Source organism: Echiichthys vipera (assembly GCF_963691815.1).
Source record: "Echiichthys vipera genome assembly, chromosome: 18".
Lineage (NCBI taxonomy): Eukaryota > Metazoa > Chordata > Actinopteri > Perciformes > Trachinidae > Echiichthys > Echiichthys vipera.
Window position 1 is genome coordinate 1,208,695 of NC_139843.1, and position 16,037 is coordinate 1,224,731.

The 16,037-nt window shown below is 50.1% G+C and overlaps 1 protein-coding gene across 1 annotated transcript in view; it reads right to left on the bottom strand.

The window, feature by feature from the left end:
* Nucleotides 1-16,037, bottom strand: part of LOC310961353 (glutamate receptor ionotropic, delta-1-like) — a gene marked incomplete at both ends in the record, with an annotated part of 570,081 nt that overhangs the window by 5,189 nt on the left and 548,855 nt on the right. The window contains one exon of the mRNA XM_083933383.1: nucleotides 6,188-6,428. Coding sequence (XP_083789509.1) covers nucleotides 6,188-6,428 — 241 coding nt within the window. The remainder of the gene's footprint in view (nucleotides 1-6,187; nucleotides 6,429-16,037) is intronic.

Here is a 16,037-nt window from a genome sequence, read left to right on the forward strand (position 1 = left end):
TAAACCTCAGCTGGTCGTTAAAGACAGACTGGTGATGTAAGTGCACAGGAAGAAAATCACAGGCGTCTGAAAGCCTTCGTTAATTTGGAAAACAAACAGCGCTTTTAATGAGTGCTGCCAGCGGGAGGTGGGGGGGGGGGGGTTTCAATCACTCGCCCTCCTGCGACTCAGCAAATACAGCGACTGTTAAGTGGGTTGTGCTCAAGTGTGATAAGAACAGTTTCTGTTTGTTTCGGGTTCATTTTGGATTCAAGTGGAAACGTCTAAACCCTCAGCCTTCGACATGACGGTGGTCGGTTCACACGTTCATGTTTGAAGCCCCTTTTATGGTTAAGTGGTGTTTAACTGAGGGCGCACTCACACTGTGCCTCCGTACCGTGCACAAACAGGTTTTACAGGTAAAGTCTGGTTCCTTTGACCAGTGTGAGTGCAACCGTACCACGTCTAGGAGCGGCACGCTTGCCGTCCACGGCCCGTTTGGGAGAGGTGGGCTTTAGTAAAGCACGTTTGCACGTGTACGAGCACGAGCGTGCGCACGTGTACGAGCACGAGCACACTTTAAAGCCTCGTTTATACTCTGATCTAATAACGGTCACTGTTTTGGGGCTGCATACCGATGGACGACAACATCCTTGCTGATAGGCAGACACGCGTAAATATCAACTCTGCTATAATTTTATTTCATTTTCCAGTCAAATCTAATGTTTAAAGTCAGAAACACTCGACCAAACTCCATTTTGCAGCTAAGATGGACTCAGAGGAACCTTCCTTTTACTGATGCTAAGGTGTTTTGTGCCATACTTTTATAATTTAATGAATTCTTTAAGTGTAAAATCGAAATAAGTCGAAGGTAAGGAGAAGCAAGGAGACTTAACCAACCTGTTTTATTTCACTTAAGCCTTAATTAATAGACATTAATGATATGTCGACTGAACCTTTCTGGTCCAAAGCTGCAACAAAAGCTGCCGTCTGATATTCACTCAGTAACAACAGTGGACGTATCATCAACAGGCACGTAGGATCTAAGGAAATATGAAGTTAAATTGTTGAAAAGGCGAGCGGTGCGCGAAGTTTAGGCAACAAGAGGACAACAAAACTGGTCTCCAAGTCCCGTAACATTTAGGGCGTACTCACACTGTCCTTCCACACCGCGACCCGGGCTTTAGGGTACGTGTCCCCCCACCCTCCCCCCCCCGCGCCCCAGCCCCGTTTGTACTCACACTGCCTGGGCCTCGGAGAATGCTTCTTGCTGCCTATACGTCATCACGCCGTAACACGTCACACGCATTGATGACGTCATGGCGATGCGTGGCTTTGTTTCCAGATCTTTCCGTAGACCTCGGAGTTTTTGTGCGTCTTGTCGACTGTTTTTGAATCTTTTCATCGACCAAATCTGCAGTAAACACTCCACCTCCGCATCACACCAACGTGAACCTTTCACCGCCATTGTTGTTGTTGTTAAATGTCCGAGCATGGTCCCTCCTTCTATTTACATGTCCGAACAGGCGCACGTAACGCAACTGCCGTAGGGCTCGTGCTCGTGCTCGTACATGTGCAAACGGCTCCGCTAAAGCCCACCTCTTTCAAGCGGGCCGTGGACGACCCGCTGGCCGCAGTTATGCGCGGAGCGGGTGCACTCACACTGCTTAAAGGTACTAGGCTTTAGCTGAAAAAACGGTTTTGGCCGCGGCCAGAAGGACAGTGTGAGTAGGCTCTTAGATTCCTCTGAATATTCAGGCACCAGTAATTGATCGTGTTCAGTAGGAGTAATATTGAGTTGTGTATAAAAGGCACTGAGCTCGTTTTAAGGCTCCCTCGTCATTTCCAATCACAGTGTCATCGTTATTTGTTGTGTTCAACACGTCCAGAACATGTAAAAGTGAGGCCAGCCCTTATGAAATGTGTCCACACAGTTAAAGATGACCAACTGAAACAAAGCAAGGACAAAGAGACAGGCACTATACAACCAGAAGGGTTTCTAATGACGGGGTGGTGCGGGGTTAGAGGTAGAGCAGCCAACGCCAGGCACCAATTACCACTTTAATTATCATGTCGTCTGCAAAGAACAGGAGCCAAATCAATTGTAATTAAGAGTGATTAAGTCTGTTTTCACACCTTGAACCAAATTCATTTGGGGAAGTTTTGGTGTCGAGCTGAAACGTCTGGTTCTGGAAACAAGTTCCTGTCTGATTTTCTGATACGGACATTGATAATTATCTTTATTGGTTTAATTAACGGGGAATAAAACGAGCTGCCAGGTGTTAAAAACGTCTGATTTTAGCTTCGTTTTTAAGACAAAAACTCTTCTTTGGGAACTGGTTCTTCACATCTGTTAAAAAGTTTGAATATTTTCTGTAGTTTTGATGTTAAATTGTATGAAAAACACAAAAAACGTGCAACAGATTTTCAATTAGAGTAAACAATTTCAAAGACGATGAAAGAACCGTTGCGTTAAAGTACAGAAATAGGAAGAAATGTGACTTTTTTAAGTGGATTACATCTAAAAATTAGAATTACATGCATGAAAAACAACAGACGACATTAGTTGCAAAGCTTTCGCGGAGTTAATCGACTCATTCCCGATTAAAGTGCGTTGAATGCAAAGTTTATTTATGGAGGGATTTATTTCCAGAACTCTGGTTTCGGCTCGGCTGCAGATTTACAGTTGGAGGAAACCTTGGCGATGGCACAGATGTGTTTTTGTTGTTGTTGTTTTTATGTTTGATAGTTGTATAGAGGTCTAGTCTGACCTGTATCAATAGCTTCTGCTTCATCCCAGCCTCTCTCTCTGTCTGTCCAAATGTCCCTCCTCCCCTCCGATGAAGCAGTTGTAATGTCATTATATGTCAATGGACCAGAAACCCTTGCCAGTCTGTAATCCTTAGTAACCTGCACGAGATCATAGACAGTCAAGTGTAAATGAAAAAGAACCAAAAAAAGGGATAGATGGAGAGAAGGACAGGGGATAGAGAACACGGGCGTCCACATTGACATATAATTTGCAATAAGACGTGACACAGTGAAAGTAGCAGGCTGCTGTTGGACTGGGATGAGACAACTCTTATTGCTAAAGGGCGACACACCCAACGGATACTGTCTGCTCACACTTTAGTTTAGGGATCCACGGCGCTTCCACTGCGCTTCCACGGCGTCACTAACGACACAGAGCTGAACTCCTGACTTGAGTGTGTGGTGTTTGGCACAGGAGGTGCGTGTCGGTGTGTGGAGGTAGAGATGTGGAGCCTTAACGAGCGGCACGGAGAAGCAAATGTTGAGCTTGTGTCCCAGTTCCAGACTTTATAGTGTTGCAGTAAAACCACGGTTTGATCTATTTTCCCTAGTTTAACCAAAGTGTGTCCCACAGCCCTAAGAGGCTCTAAAGCCCGGCTGCGTTGTGGCCGGTCTCCTCTCAGCAGACTCTATAGGATGCCGTCTCTTTAGGGGGTTGGAAAGATTCGTTGTGTTACCGTCTGAGGTGCAAACCTTGCCTGTGCAACACTTTGTGTGCGTGGCAGGTTTGGGCAGAAGCGACGGCGCTGCCTCCTCGTTAAACGTTATTTTTTAGGCGTATATTTTACCGGCCGTGAGCCAGATGACTTAAATATTGGACACTGTAAACTGTGCTGAAGTTTGTGTGAATTGAATCATTAAGTGGGCACAGAGCTGCATTCTCATGTCATCTTCAGCGTCTTATCCGGGGTCGGGTTGTGGGCACAGCAGCTCCAGCAGGGGACCCCAAACTTCCCTTTCCCGGGCCACATTAACCAGCTCTAACTGGGGGATCCTGAGGCGTTCCCAGGGACACACAAACCTCTCCACCATGATAAGGTGATGGTTCCCAGAGAGGAGAGCTGGATTCTTTGTACTTGATTTATGGACTCGTGTCTGATTTGACATCGTTAGCGTGCTCGCTGCTCACAGACCACCGACTGATGCTGCTTGATAACATTACATGAACCTCCCTGTTTGCTCTGGTGTTAAGCTTCCAAGCTGACGGGAATGTGCCAAGTTTCAGACAAAAGGTTGGAGGACGTAGCCCCCCCAAGGTCATCCTGATCTCTGAGCTGCGTTGTGTTTTACTCTTAGATCAGTCTGGTAACGTGTGACAGTTTTCCAGCGATCAAACCAATCAGCGTTGGTTTCTTTCACATTAACCAGCTCTAACTGGGGGATCCTGAGGCGTTCCCAGGCCAGTGTGGAGATCTAATCTCTCCACCTGGTCCTGGGTCTTCCCCGAGGCCTCCTCCCAGCTGGACGTGCCTGGAACACCTCCCTAGGGAGGCGCCCAGGGTTCATCCTTACCAGATGATCCTGAACCACCTCAACTGGCTCCTTTCAACGCAAAGGAGCAGCGGCTCTACTCCGAGTTCCTCACGGATGCTGAACTTCTCCCCCTCTCTCTAAGGGAGACTCCAGACCCCCTCCTGAGGAAACACACTTCACACGCTTGGACCTGGACCTGGTTCTTTGGGTCCTGACCTGGACCTGGTTCTTTGGATCCTGACCCAGCTTTCAGGACCACAGGTGAGGGTAGGAACCAGGACTGAGGGTAGATCCAGAGCTTTGTCTTCCTCAGCTCTCTGTTCGTCACAGCGGTGCGGTAGAGCGACTGCAGCTCCGCCCCCGCTGCTCCGATTCTCCGGCCAAACTCACGCTCCATCGTCCCCTCACCCGTGAACCAGATCCCGAGGTCCTTGAACTCCTTCACTTGGGGTCAGGACTCATTCCAGACCCGGAGTAACAATCCACCTGTTTCCTGCTGAGAGCCGTATAATTGAACGGCAGCTTATTCTATTGTGACTTTATCCTTGAAATATTGCAATCTTTCTTTCATTCTCGCTCTAATTTGTGTATTTTATATTTTTACAGCAACGTAAAAAGATAAAAACACAATAAAATGAACTGAACGTTAAACCTTTGTGAACGCATTTGTTACAAACACAAACTAAATGTGCTACATGTTCAAAAAGGAGACGGAGGAAGTTTAAACTTGGGAGAATTTCAAAATAAAAGTTCTCCAATAGCAGCAGGTATTTAAAAGGTACTTCATGTTTCCTGTGTAAATGCTGAAGAGCGTGTTTGGAGTTTATAGTTTGGCACTGGGACACAACACGACACCGTTCACACACGGGTTCGGTGTCTAAAGCGTTGATGTTCATCTGCACTCGACACACATTTATTATCAGATGCTCTCATTGATCAGAGAGCGCTAATGTTTGTTTAACTGCTTCACAGTGAACGCTCAGCTCAGCTGCTCCAGCGGCTTCGTTTCATTAAAAAGAGCTTTTTGTTCAATAGGCACTTAGTGAAGCTCGAGTATCTAACGGCCAGAACAGACGCTAACGTCCCCGCTGATGTTCAAACCCAAGGTGAGCCGCGTGCAAAGGTGAGGCTCGTGTCTCCTCAGTATTTCACACTGTAAAGAAAGTGTATCTGTGTCATCGATCGCTGTGTCATCGCTCGCTGTGTCGTCGCTCTCTTGCTGATCCTAATCTCTCCTCACGTCCCTCAGGTGCAGGAAACCACCAAAGCCTCACGGCAGAAAGCGACTTTATAACAATAATTCAATTCCGAGTGTGTGAACGGTTTCAAAGCCGGCGCTGCGGGGACGACTCATTAAAGTCTGCGGGTGTGCGAGGCAGGGGGGGGGGGTGTGTGCAGGGAAACATGCAGGACACGCTAACAGCCCGATCCTGCCTCGCTGGGCTGATTCGCCGCCTCAGGCCTCGAGCGTACGCATCAAACCAAACACATTCCCGAGTGGATGGAGCTGGTGCTGTCATGGGCGTGTTAGTAAAGGCGATGGTCCAGTGTGCGGCGTGCTGTGCGTGGGTGTGCGTGGGTTTGAGAGCATACAGAAACAGATGTGTGTGTAAGTTTAGGACGAGGCGGGTGGGGGGAGCGATGGGCGGAGAAAAGAAAAAATGGAGGAGGGGTAATAATAAGAGACCAAATTTGATTTCAATCAGTGACCCGGGCTGAGGTGGCACAGAGCACATCTCCCTACTCTGTCCTCTCCGTCCCCCAGCTCCACACTAACTCTCCTGTCCTAGCCCTCCCTCCTCTACAGCTGGGTGTACTGGAGCTCCACTAAGTCGGGGCTCGCGTCTGTGGCGGGATCCTTAAAGTAGAGTGTGGCAGTGTCTTCCCCCTGCTGGCCCGTCCGCCGGACCCTGTGCTCGGTCACCTCTTTGGGCTGCTCCTGGCGGCAGCGGTTGCTGTTCCACCAAGCCTCCAGCCCGGCCACCAGGCAGGCGAGCAGCAGCCCCGCGGCCAGGATGCAGAAGACGCCGGCGAAGCTGTGCAGCTTGAGGGAGCGGCCGTCGGGGTGGGCGCTGGCGTGGCTGTTGAGGTCGCAGCGGCCGGTGCGAGGCCACCACTTCTGCTTCATGATGTCCAGGTCGCCTTTCTCCTGCAGCTCCAGGATCCTGAAGAGAGAGGAGGTGAACAGGGGGGTCAGGGTCACACGTGTACGTGAGCTGTGCTGAGGAACAGGGGAGTCAGGGTCACACGTGTACGTTTACGTGAGCTGTGCTGAGGAACAGGGGAGTCAGGGTCACACGTGTACGTTTACGTGAGCTGTGCTGAGGAACAGGGGGGTCAGGGTCACACGTGTACGTTTACGTGAGCTGTGCTGAGGAACAGGGGGGTCAGGGTCACACGTGTACGTTTACGTGAGCTGTGCTGAGGAACAGGGGGGTCAGGGTCACACGTGTACGTTTACGTGAGCTGTGCTGAGGAACAGGGGAGTCAGGGTCACACGTGTACGTTTACGTGAGCTGTGCTGAGGAACAGGGGGGTCAGGGTCACACGTGTACGTTTACGTGAGCTGTGCTGAGGAACAGGGGGGTCAGGGTCACACGTGTACGTTTACGTGAGCTGTGCTGAGGAACAGGGGAGTCAGGGTCACACGTGCACGTTTACGAGAGCTGTGCTGAGGAACAGGGGGGTCAGGGTCACACGTGCACGTTTACGTGAGCTGTGCTGAGGAACAGGGGGGTCAGGGTCACACGTGTACGTTTACGTGAGCTGTGCTGAGGAACAGGGGAGTCAGGGTCACACGTGCACGTTTACGTGAGCTGTGCTGAGGAACAGGGGGGTCAGGGTCACACGTGTACGTGAGCTGTGCTGAGGAACAGGGGGGTCAGGTTCACACGTGCACGTGAGCTGTGCTGAGGAACAGGGGAGTCAGGGTCACACGTGCACGTTTACGTGAGCTGTGCTGAGGAACAGGGGGGTCAGGGTCACACGTGCACGTTTACGTGAGCTGTGCTGAGGAACAGGGGGGTCAGGGTCACACGTGCACGTTTACGTGAGCTGTGCTGAGGAACAGGGGAGTGAGGGTCACACGTGCACGTTTACGTGAGCTGTGCTGAGGAACAGGGGGGTCAGGGTCACACGTGCACGTTTACGTGAGCTGTGCTGAGGAACAGGGGGGTCAGGGTCACACGTTTACGTGAGCTGTGCTGAGGAACAGGGGAGTCAGGGTCACACGTGTACGTTTACGTGAGCTGTGCTGAGGAACAGGGGGGTCAGGGTCACACGTGCACGTTTACGAGAGCTGTGCTGAGGAACAGGGGGGTCAGGGTCACACGTGTACGTTTACGTGAGCTGTGCTGAGGAACAGGGGGGTCAGGGTCACACGTGCACGTTTACGTGAGCTGTGCTGAGGAACAGGGGGGTCAGGGTCACACGTGTGCGTTTACGTGAGCTGTGCTGAGGAACAGGGGAGTCAGGGTCACACGTGCACGTTTACGTGAGCTGTGCTGAGGAACAGGGGGGTCAGGGTCACACGTGTACGTGTACGTGAGCTGTGCTGAGGAACAGGGGAGTCAGGGTCACACGTGCACGTTTACGAGAGCTGTGCTGAGGAACAGGGGGGTCAGGGTCACACGTGTACGTTTACGTGAGCTGTGCTGAGGAACAGGGGGGTCAGGGTCACACGTGTACGTTTACGTGAGCTGTGCTGAGGAACAGGGGAGTCAGGGTCACACGTGCACGTTTACGTGAGCTGTGCTGAGGAACAGGGGGGTCAGGGTCACACGTGCACGTTTACGTGAGCTGTGCTGAGGAACAGGGGAGTGAGGGTCACACGTGTACGTTTACGTGAGCTGTGCTGAGGAACAGGGGGGTCAGGGTCACACGTGTACGTGTACATGAGCTGTGCTGAGGAACAGGGGAGTCAGGGTCACACGTGTACGTTTACGTGAGCTGTGCTGAGGAACAGGGGGGTCAGGGTCACACGTGCACGTTTACGTGAGCTGTGCTGAGGAACAGGGGGGTCAGGGTCACACGTGCACGTTTACGTGAGCTGTGCTGAGGAACAGGGGGGTCAGGGTCACACGTTTACGTGAGCTGTGCTGAGGAACAGGGGAGTCAGGGTCACACGTGTACGTTTACGTGAGCTGTGCTAGAAACAGGGGGGTCAGGGTCACACGTGTACGTGTACATGAGCTGTGCTGAGGAACAGGGGGGTCAGGGTCACACGTGTACGTGAGCTGTGCTGAGGAACAGGGGAGTCAGGGTCACACGTGTACGTTTACGTGAGCTGTGCTGAGGAACAGGGGGGTCAGGGTCACACGTGTACGTTTACGTGAGCTGTGCTGAGGAACAGGGGGGTCAGGGTCACACGTTTACGTGAGCTGTGCTGAGGAACAGGGGAGTCAGGGTCACACGTGTACGTTTACGTGAGCTGTGCTGAGGAACAGGGGGGTCAGGATCACACGTGCACGTTTACGTGACCTGTGCTGAGGAACAGGGGAGTCAGGGTCACACGTGTACGTTTACGTGAGCTGTGCTGAGGAACAGGGGGGTCAGGGTCACACATGTACGTGAGCTGTGCTGAGGAACAGGGGGGTCAGGGTCACACGTGCACGTGAGTTGTGCTGAGGAACAGGGGGGTCAGGGTCACACGTGTACGTTTACGTGAGCTGTGCTGAGGAACAGGGGAGTCAGGGTCACACGTGCACGTGAGCTGTGCTGAGGAACAGGGGAGTCAGGGACACACGTGTACGTTTACGTGAGCTGTGCTGAGGAACAGGGGAGTCAGGGTCACACGTTTACGTGAGCTGTGCTGAGGAACAGGGGAGTCAGGGTCACACGTTTACGTGAGCTGTGCTGAGGAACAGGGGGGTCAGGGTCACACGTGCACGTTTACGTGAGCTGTGCTGAGGAACAGGGTTGTCAGGGTCACACGTGCACGTTTACGTGAGCTGTGCTGAGGAACAGGGGAGTCAGGGTCACACGTGTACGTTTACGTGAGCTGTGCTGAGGAACAGGGGAGTCAGGGTCACACGTGTACGTTTACGTGAGCTGTGCTGAGGAACAGGGGGGTCAGGGTCACACGTGCACGTTTACGTGAGCTGTGCTGAGGAACAGGGGGGTCAGGGTCACACGTGCACGTTTACGTGAGCTGTGCTGAGGAACATTCTCATCCAGCAGCTGTTTTCAGATCTGCTCTCACATGACGTTTTTTTTTTACTTTTTTCGACATTTTCTTTGACTTTTCCTGACATTTTACAACAAGTGAGGCCATAACTTGCATGGAAAGACTTTCCTTTGACTGATTTAAGCCTTTTTCACGACAATTTTTGTCATATTTTGACTTTTTCGACAGACGGTTCTCTGACTTTTTATTTGTTTTAGATTTTGCAAAGGTTCTACACTTGACTTTTTTATATTATTGTGAAATACTATGAATTGTTTTCGACATACTGTGCTCTGACTTTTTATTATTTATATTTTAGACATCTACACTTTGACTTTTCTTGACTTTTGTCGACATTGTCTTTGAATTTTCTTGACTTTTTCCAACAAATTCTGCCATAACTTGCATAAAAAGGCTTTCCTACGACTGATTTAAGCATTTTTCCGACATTAACTTTTGTCATATTTTGACTTTTTTGACATATGTTGCTCTGACTTTTTATTTATTATATTTTGGACATTTTACACTTTGACTTTTCCTGAGTTTTATCTACAAATGAGCCTTAACTGGCATAGAAAGACTTTCCTATTCAAGCAAAAGCTATACTGTGATCTTTTCTTTACTTATTATATATTTTATATTTTGATATAATATGACTTTATCTCCTCATACTGAAGCATGACATGTACCAAGTCGAGCACGACCCTTGTGCCCTGATTCTTCTCTGGGGCTCCTCTGACCGGCTTTCAATGTAAACCTGCATGTTTACACAAATGTTACGAGTCTCAATTTTAATAAAAGAAACATTTATCGAACTTAAAAAAGGCGCCTGCAGCGACACGGAGCTGCCTGGGGATCAGGGTCACGTCCGTCTGTGAACAATGACGGGTTAAACAAACACAGCAAACACATACTGACACTGATACAGGACGTGTCGTCTGTATCAGCTGGTGTTTGCATCACACACTGCTCAGACTTTTATCCCGTATTTAGCGGGTTAAGAAGGCGTGTGTTGCCTAAACGGGCAGCGACCTCTGAATGCCAGCAGCCTTTCATCCACTGTGATATTAGGGCCCGGGTTATAGGGGAGAGGAAGGTGCTCTACCCACTCGTCCCACACGGCCCTAATAGCTGCCAGCGCGTCTCTCTCCCGTCTTCTCTGTCGCTCGAGTATCAAATGTGAGTCGTAACAAAACATGTTGTGCTCATTCAAAGCACGACTGCGTTTAACGCAACTTTACTGATTAAGTGGCAAATTAACTTCATGCATGAAAAGTCAATAAAACATTGTTTGTCCTAAATAAATAAAGCTGCAGTTTGCTTCTTTAATGAACGCAAACACAAACAGACAGTTGGATTAAGGCTGCGTCACCTCCGATGACACGCCTGCACCAAACCTGTGGAGCACTTCATCCGTTCCTCATCATTTCTCACCGTAGTGACTCAATGTGTGCGATTACCCAACGTGTTAAACAGAACTAATCAATATTACAGAGCGGGGAAGGTGTTCAGACTCTAACAGAGGGGATCTCACTGTCATTTAAACACAACGTCCACTGTAACCTGTGTGTGTTTTACGACCCCACGGCTGAATTCAGCGGATCTTTTGTGGCTTTTGTCTTTGTCTGAATGAAAGCTGGATTCATTCTGGTTTGTTTTTCTGGTCTCGACTTAGAAGATAACGCAGCATGGTTAGCAAACATCATTCATTCATCTTCAGCTGCTTGTCCCTAACAGGGTCGCAGGGGCTGGAGCTGATCCCAGCTGACATCAGGCTTGAGAAAGTCTGGTTCCTTTGACCAGTGTGAGTGCAACCGTACCGCGTCTAGGAGCGGCACGCTTGCCGTCCACGGCCCGTTTGGGAGAGGTGGGCTTTAGTAAAGCACGTTTGCACGTGTACGAGCACGAGCGTGCCCACGTGTACGAGCACGAGGCCTACGGCGGCTCTGAGGTCATTTCCTGTGCGCCTGTTGGGACGTAGAAAAAAGAAGGAGGGACCATGCGCGGACATTTAAAACAATGGCGGTGAAAGGTTCACGTTGGTGTGATGCGGAGGTGGAGTGTTTACTGCAGATTTGGTCGATGAAAAGATTCAAAAACAGTCGACAAGACGCACAAAAACTCCGAGGTCTACGGAAAGATCTGGAAACAAAGCCACGCATCGCCATGACGTCATCAATGCGTGTGACGTGTTACGGCGTTATGACGTATAGGCAGCAAGAAGCATTCTCCGAGGCCCAGGTAGTGTGAGTACAAACGGGCCTGGAGGGGGGGACAAGGACCCTAAAGCACGGGGCACGGGACGCACGCACAGTGGGAGGGCGCCCTGACCGGGACAAGCTAACAGGCTAACAAACAAGATGCTAACGATACTTTTACCCTTCAGATACGTCTGCTAGTCCGACACTTTAGTGACAACACACTTCTCATCTGAGTCTGTTCTCTCTGCCAAACCAGAAGAAGAAGGAGAGACGGCAGATATCAAAACGATCCAGGCGCAGAAGAAGACGTGAGCTGAGCGCTGAAAGTCGCCCGACAGCAGCAGAACACACACACACACACACACACGGTGAACAGCTCACACTCGTCTCCTCGGTGCCCTCTGACCTCAGACTCCACATCCTTCACGTACATCAGTCAGTGACACGCCGAGCTCCGTCCGGCCGTCCCGCTGTTCTCGTTGTGTTGAGTAATGGACTTAATTAAGCAAACTCTGCTACGACCACTGAAGTACAATCTGCTTATAGCTGCAGTAAAATCACTGCCCAATTTGCTTCGTTTTAATCTGCTCAACTCAGCGTGAACGCGTTGAAGGTCAGTGCACCGCCGTTTTCACCCACCCCCCCCTAAAACACCCGGGGACAAAATAGTGTTACAGCACAAATGAGCAGCAGCAGCAGCATCGGAGTCTGCGGAGGTTATTAATGGCAGGATTATCAAATGGAAACCCGGGACAGAGGTAATTCAGCAGTTATGGGACTAGGTATTAAAATGATGGTTGGAAATGTGGAGATAATGGCTTCGGCCGTGAACAATAGCTCTAGCCTCAATTTAACACTCTGACACATTATTCCTGGGCGTCCCTGAACGCTGTGCCGCGAGGACGCCTGGGGCCGTCGGACGCCTGCTGAACCGGGCCACGCCAGCGGAACAAAAAAAACCCAATCCATTAATAAGGAGCAGGTTTTGTCTCCAAATTAATCCCTAAAATAAACATACAGCTATTTAATTAAGGAGGAAGTGGCGGGTGCAGAGGGAGGAGGAGGGAGAGGAGAACGGCGTGACTGGGGAACAGACCTACAGGCAAACAATTACCAGCCAAACACAAAGCACGAGGGGGAGGGGCGTGAAGGTGCAGCAGCAGAGAAAGTAAAGGCGGGTCATCGTTGGAGCAGAGCTCAACGCCGACTTTGAGTGAACTGAGACTGAAAACACGTCTCCATCTTAGTCACGTCATGGTTTAAGTGATGGAGATGTTACAAGGCAGATTAATAACAAACAAATGTCCCGGGAATTTAATACCTGAGGTGGATGATGGAGGTGGATGATGATGGAGGTGGATGATGGAGTAAGAGGATGATGATGGAGGTGGATGATGGAGGTGGATGATGGAGGTAGAGGATGGAGGTGGAGGATGGAGGTGGAGGATGATGGAGGTGGATGATGATGGAGGATGATGGAGGATGATGATGGAGGTGGAGGATGATGGAGAATGATGGAGGATGATGATGATGGAGGATGATGGAGGAGGATGGAGGTGGAGGATGGAGGTGGATGATGATGATGGAGGATGATGGAGGTGGATGATGGAGAGAGAGACAGAGAGAGAGACAGAGATGAAGCTGGAGTCGGGGGCAGGAGGGGGACTCGGCTGTGGGTGGTGTAAATGACATTTTTGGTGTGGAGTTGCTCTGGGCCCCGTCGCTCCCACGCACCCAAGAGTGCAGACTGAGCTGCAGCCGCTCCGCTGCTCCACTGCTCCACTCTCTGTGTTTACATCTCTATTAATGCTGCTGCTGCTGCTGTTAACGAACGACTCGGACACAACAGCGTCACAGAAAGGTGGACGCTCCGGCTCAGAGCGGAAAACACACTGACAGGGACGAGCTAACAGGCTAACAAACAACAGATGCTAACGACACCTTTACCATTCTGATAGTCCGACACTTTAGTGACACCAGACTCCTCATCTGAGTCTGTTCTCTCTGCCAAACCAGATCACTGAGTTCCTCCATCAGTCACTGAGTTCCTGTTGTTCCTAACCCACAGCACGTTACAACCCGTTCACATGGAAAATTATTCATAAATGTAAAAAGTGACAAACAGGAGCTTTAAAGTCGCTGCCCTTTGACCTCGACTTGCTTTGAAGCAACAGTTGGAGCCAGTAAACAAACTGTAGAGCTATACTTTAAAAACATGTTCGCAGGAAAACGACTTGAGCATTAAATTATAATATGACGTCATAATATTGTCTCTCTCCTCTCTAAGACTCAGACACAGTGGAAGTGAATCACGTTTGAACAGAAACACTAATAAATAATAATCTATTTTCCTATTAAAGGAAATATAAAAGTGTCAAACTGAAGCTTCTGAGTGCAGCTGCTTTCATACTGTGTGTGTGTGTGTGTGTGTGTGTGTGTGTGTGTGTGTGTGTGTGTGTTTGTGTGTTTGTGTGTTTGTGTGTTTGTGTATGTGTATGCGTGTGTGTGTGCGTGCGTGTGTGTGTGTGTGTGTGTGTGTGTGTGAGTGTGAGTGTGTGTGTGTGTGTTTGTTTGTGTGTTTGTGTGTTTGTGTGCGTGTATGTGTATGCGTGTGTGTGTGTGTGTGCGTGTGTGTGCGTGTGTGTGCATGTGCGTGTGTGTGTGCGTGTGTGTGTGTGTGTGTGTGTGTGTGTGTGTGTGTGTGTGTGTGTGTGTGTGTGTGTGTGTGCAAAAAAATGCAAAACTTCACCAAACTTTCTGGACTCACGTCTCCTTTCACTTCCTGTCTGCTTCCTCTCTGCTTCCTCTCTGCTTCCTGTCTGTTTCCTGTCGGCTTCCTGTCTGCTTCCTGTCTGCTTCCTGTCGGCTTCCTGTCTGCTTCCTGTCGGCTTCCTGTCTGCCTCCTTTCACTTCCTGTCGGCTTCCTGTCTGCTTCCTGTCTGCCTCCTTTCACTTCCTGTCGGCTTCCTGTCTGCTTCCTGTCGGCTTCCTGTCTGCTTCCTGTCGGCTTCCTGTCTGCCTCCTTTCACTTCCTGTCGGCTTCCTGTCTGCTTCCTGTCTGCTTCCTGTCAGCTTCCTGTCTGCTTCCTGTCTGCTTCCTGTCTGCTTCCTATCTGCTTCCTGTCTGCTTCCTGTCTGCTTCCTGTCTGCTTCCTGGAGCCGATCGATGTGAGACGGATGAGAAAGTCCTGTGGTTTCGCGGAGGCTTAATGCGACGCCTCGCCTCGTTCACTCATGATGCAACACGCGGAGACTCTTACTGATCTGCTTTAAACCCAAACGGGGGTCGATGTGTGTTGGTGGAGAGGAGGCGAGCGTTCGCTGCGTTCTCCCTCCACTCTCACTCTCAGATAATTGAATTTCCTACAGAAAGATTCCAGACGCCATCCTCGCAAAATCAAACAAGTCATTAGCGCCCTGTTTACACATCACGGCGTGAACAATCCCGTTAGTTTCACAGCGGCGCCGCTTAATGCCAGCTCGTTTCGTGTGAGCCTAATTGACTTTAGCGTGCGGCGCCGTTATTGATTCAACGCCTGCAGGAGCTTCTCACTTCGCACTAAACACCCACAACTTCCAGACACCTGCGCGGCTCCGTCAGCGTGACTCTGCTCCTCCTGCAGTGAGAGAGAACCTCGTTAACGTACATTTAAACATTTAAACGCCGTCAGCTGGGATTGTCTCGGGCGGACGACTCTCCTGGACGACGTCCCGATGTCCACGGGCTGATAACGAAGACTCGGTGCCAACAAAGAGGATCAAACGCCTCCGACCTTCAGCGTTTACTCCACACGACGCCTCGTTTCACCGCAGCTGACGGGAGAGGAGTCCCGAGGCTGCAGGCGTCAGACTTTAGATCATGACTGAAGTGTGTGTGTGTGTGTGTGTGTGTGTGTGTGTGTGTGTGTGTGTGTGTGTGTGTGTTGTTAAAAGCATCTGTGCCTCTAATTAAACACGTCTCTGTCGAACTGCATCGCAGTAAAACCTCAGAAATATTATTATTATTAAAGACACCACAACTCAAAGTCAACTCTTAGTCACTTTGCACGTCTTTGTGCTCGTGTTACAGTTGTTTGTTTGGTTGTTTTGCACGTTTGTGCCTGTTTTAGTAGTGTTTCATGCGTCTGGTTGATGTTTTTGATCAGTTTGACCCCTGATCCTGTCGGCCCTCCGTCAGTAATCCATCCATGATGTTAAGGAAGGAAACAGCTCCTGATGGAAAGATCTGCATTGAGGTTGTTGCTGCAGTGACACGAACGTAACCGTGTCACCAGTGGGACCGCGCTCGCAGGTATGAACCCTATCCTGATGGGTCCTGATGGATCCGGTCTGCCACGGTCCTGGTGCTTTCACTGGGCGATCGCCACCGAAGTGGAAGTAGAATTAATTTACACACTTGTAAGAATCTC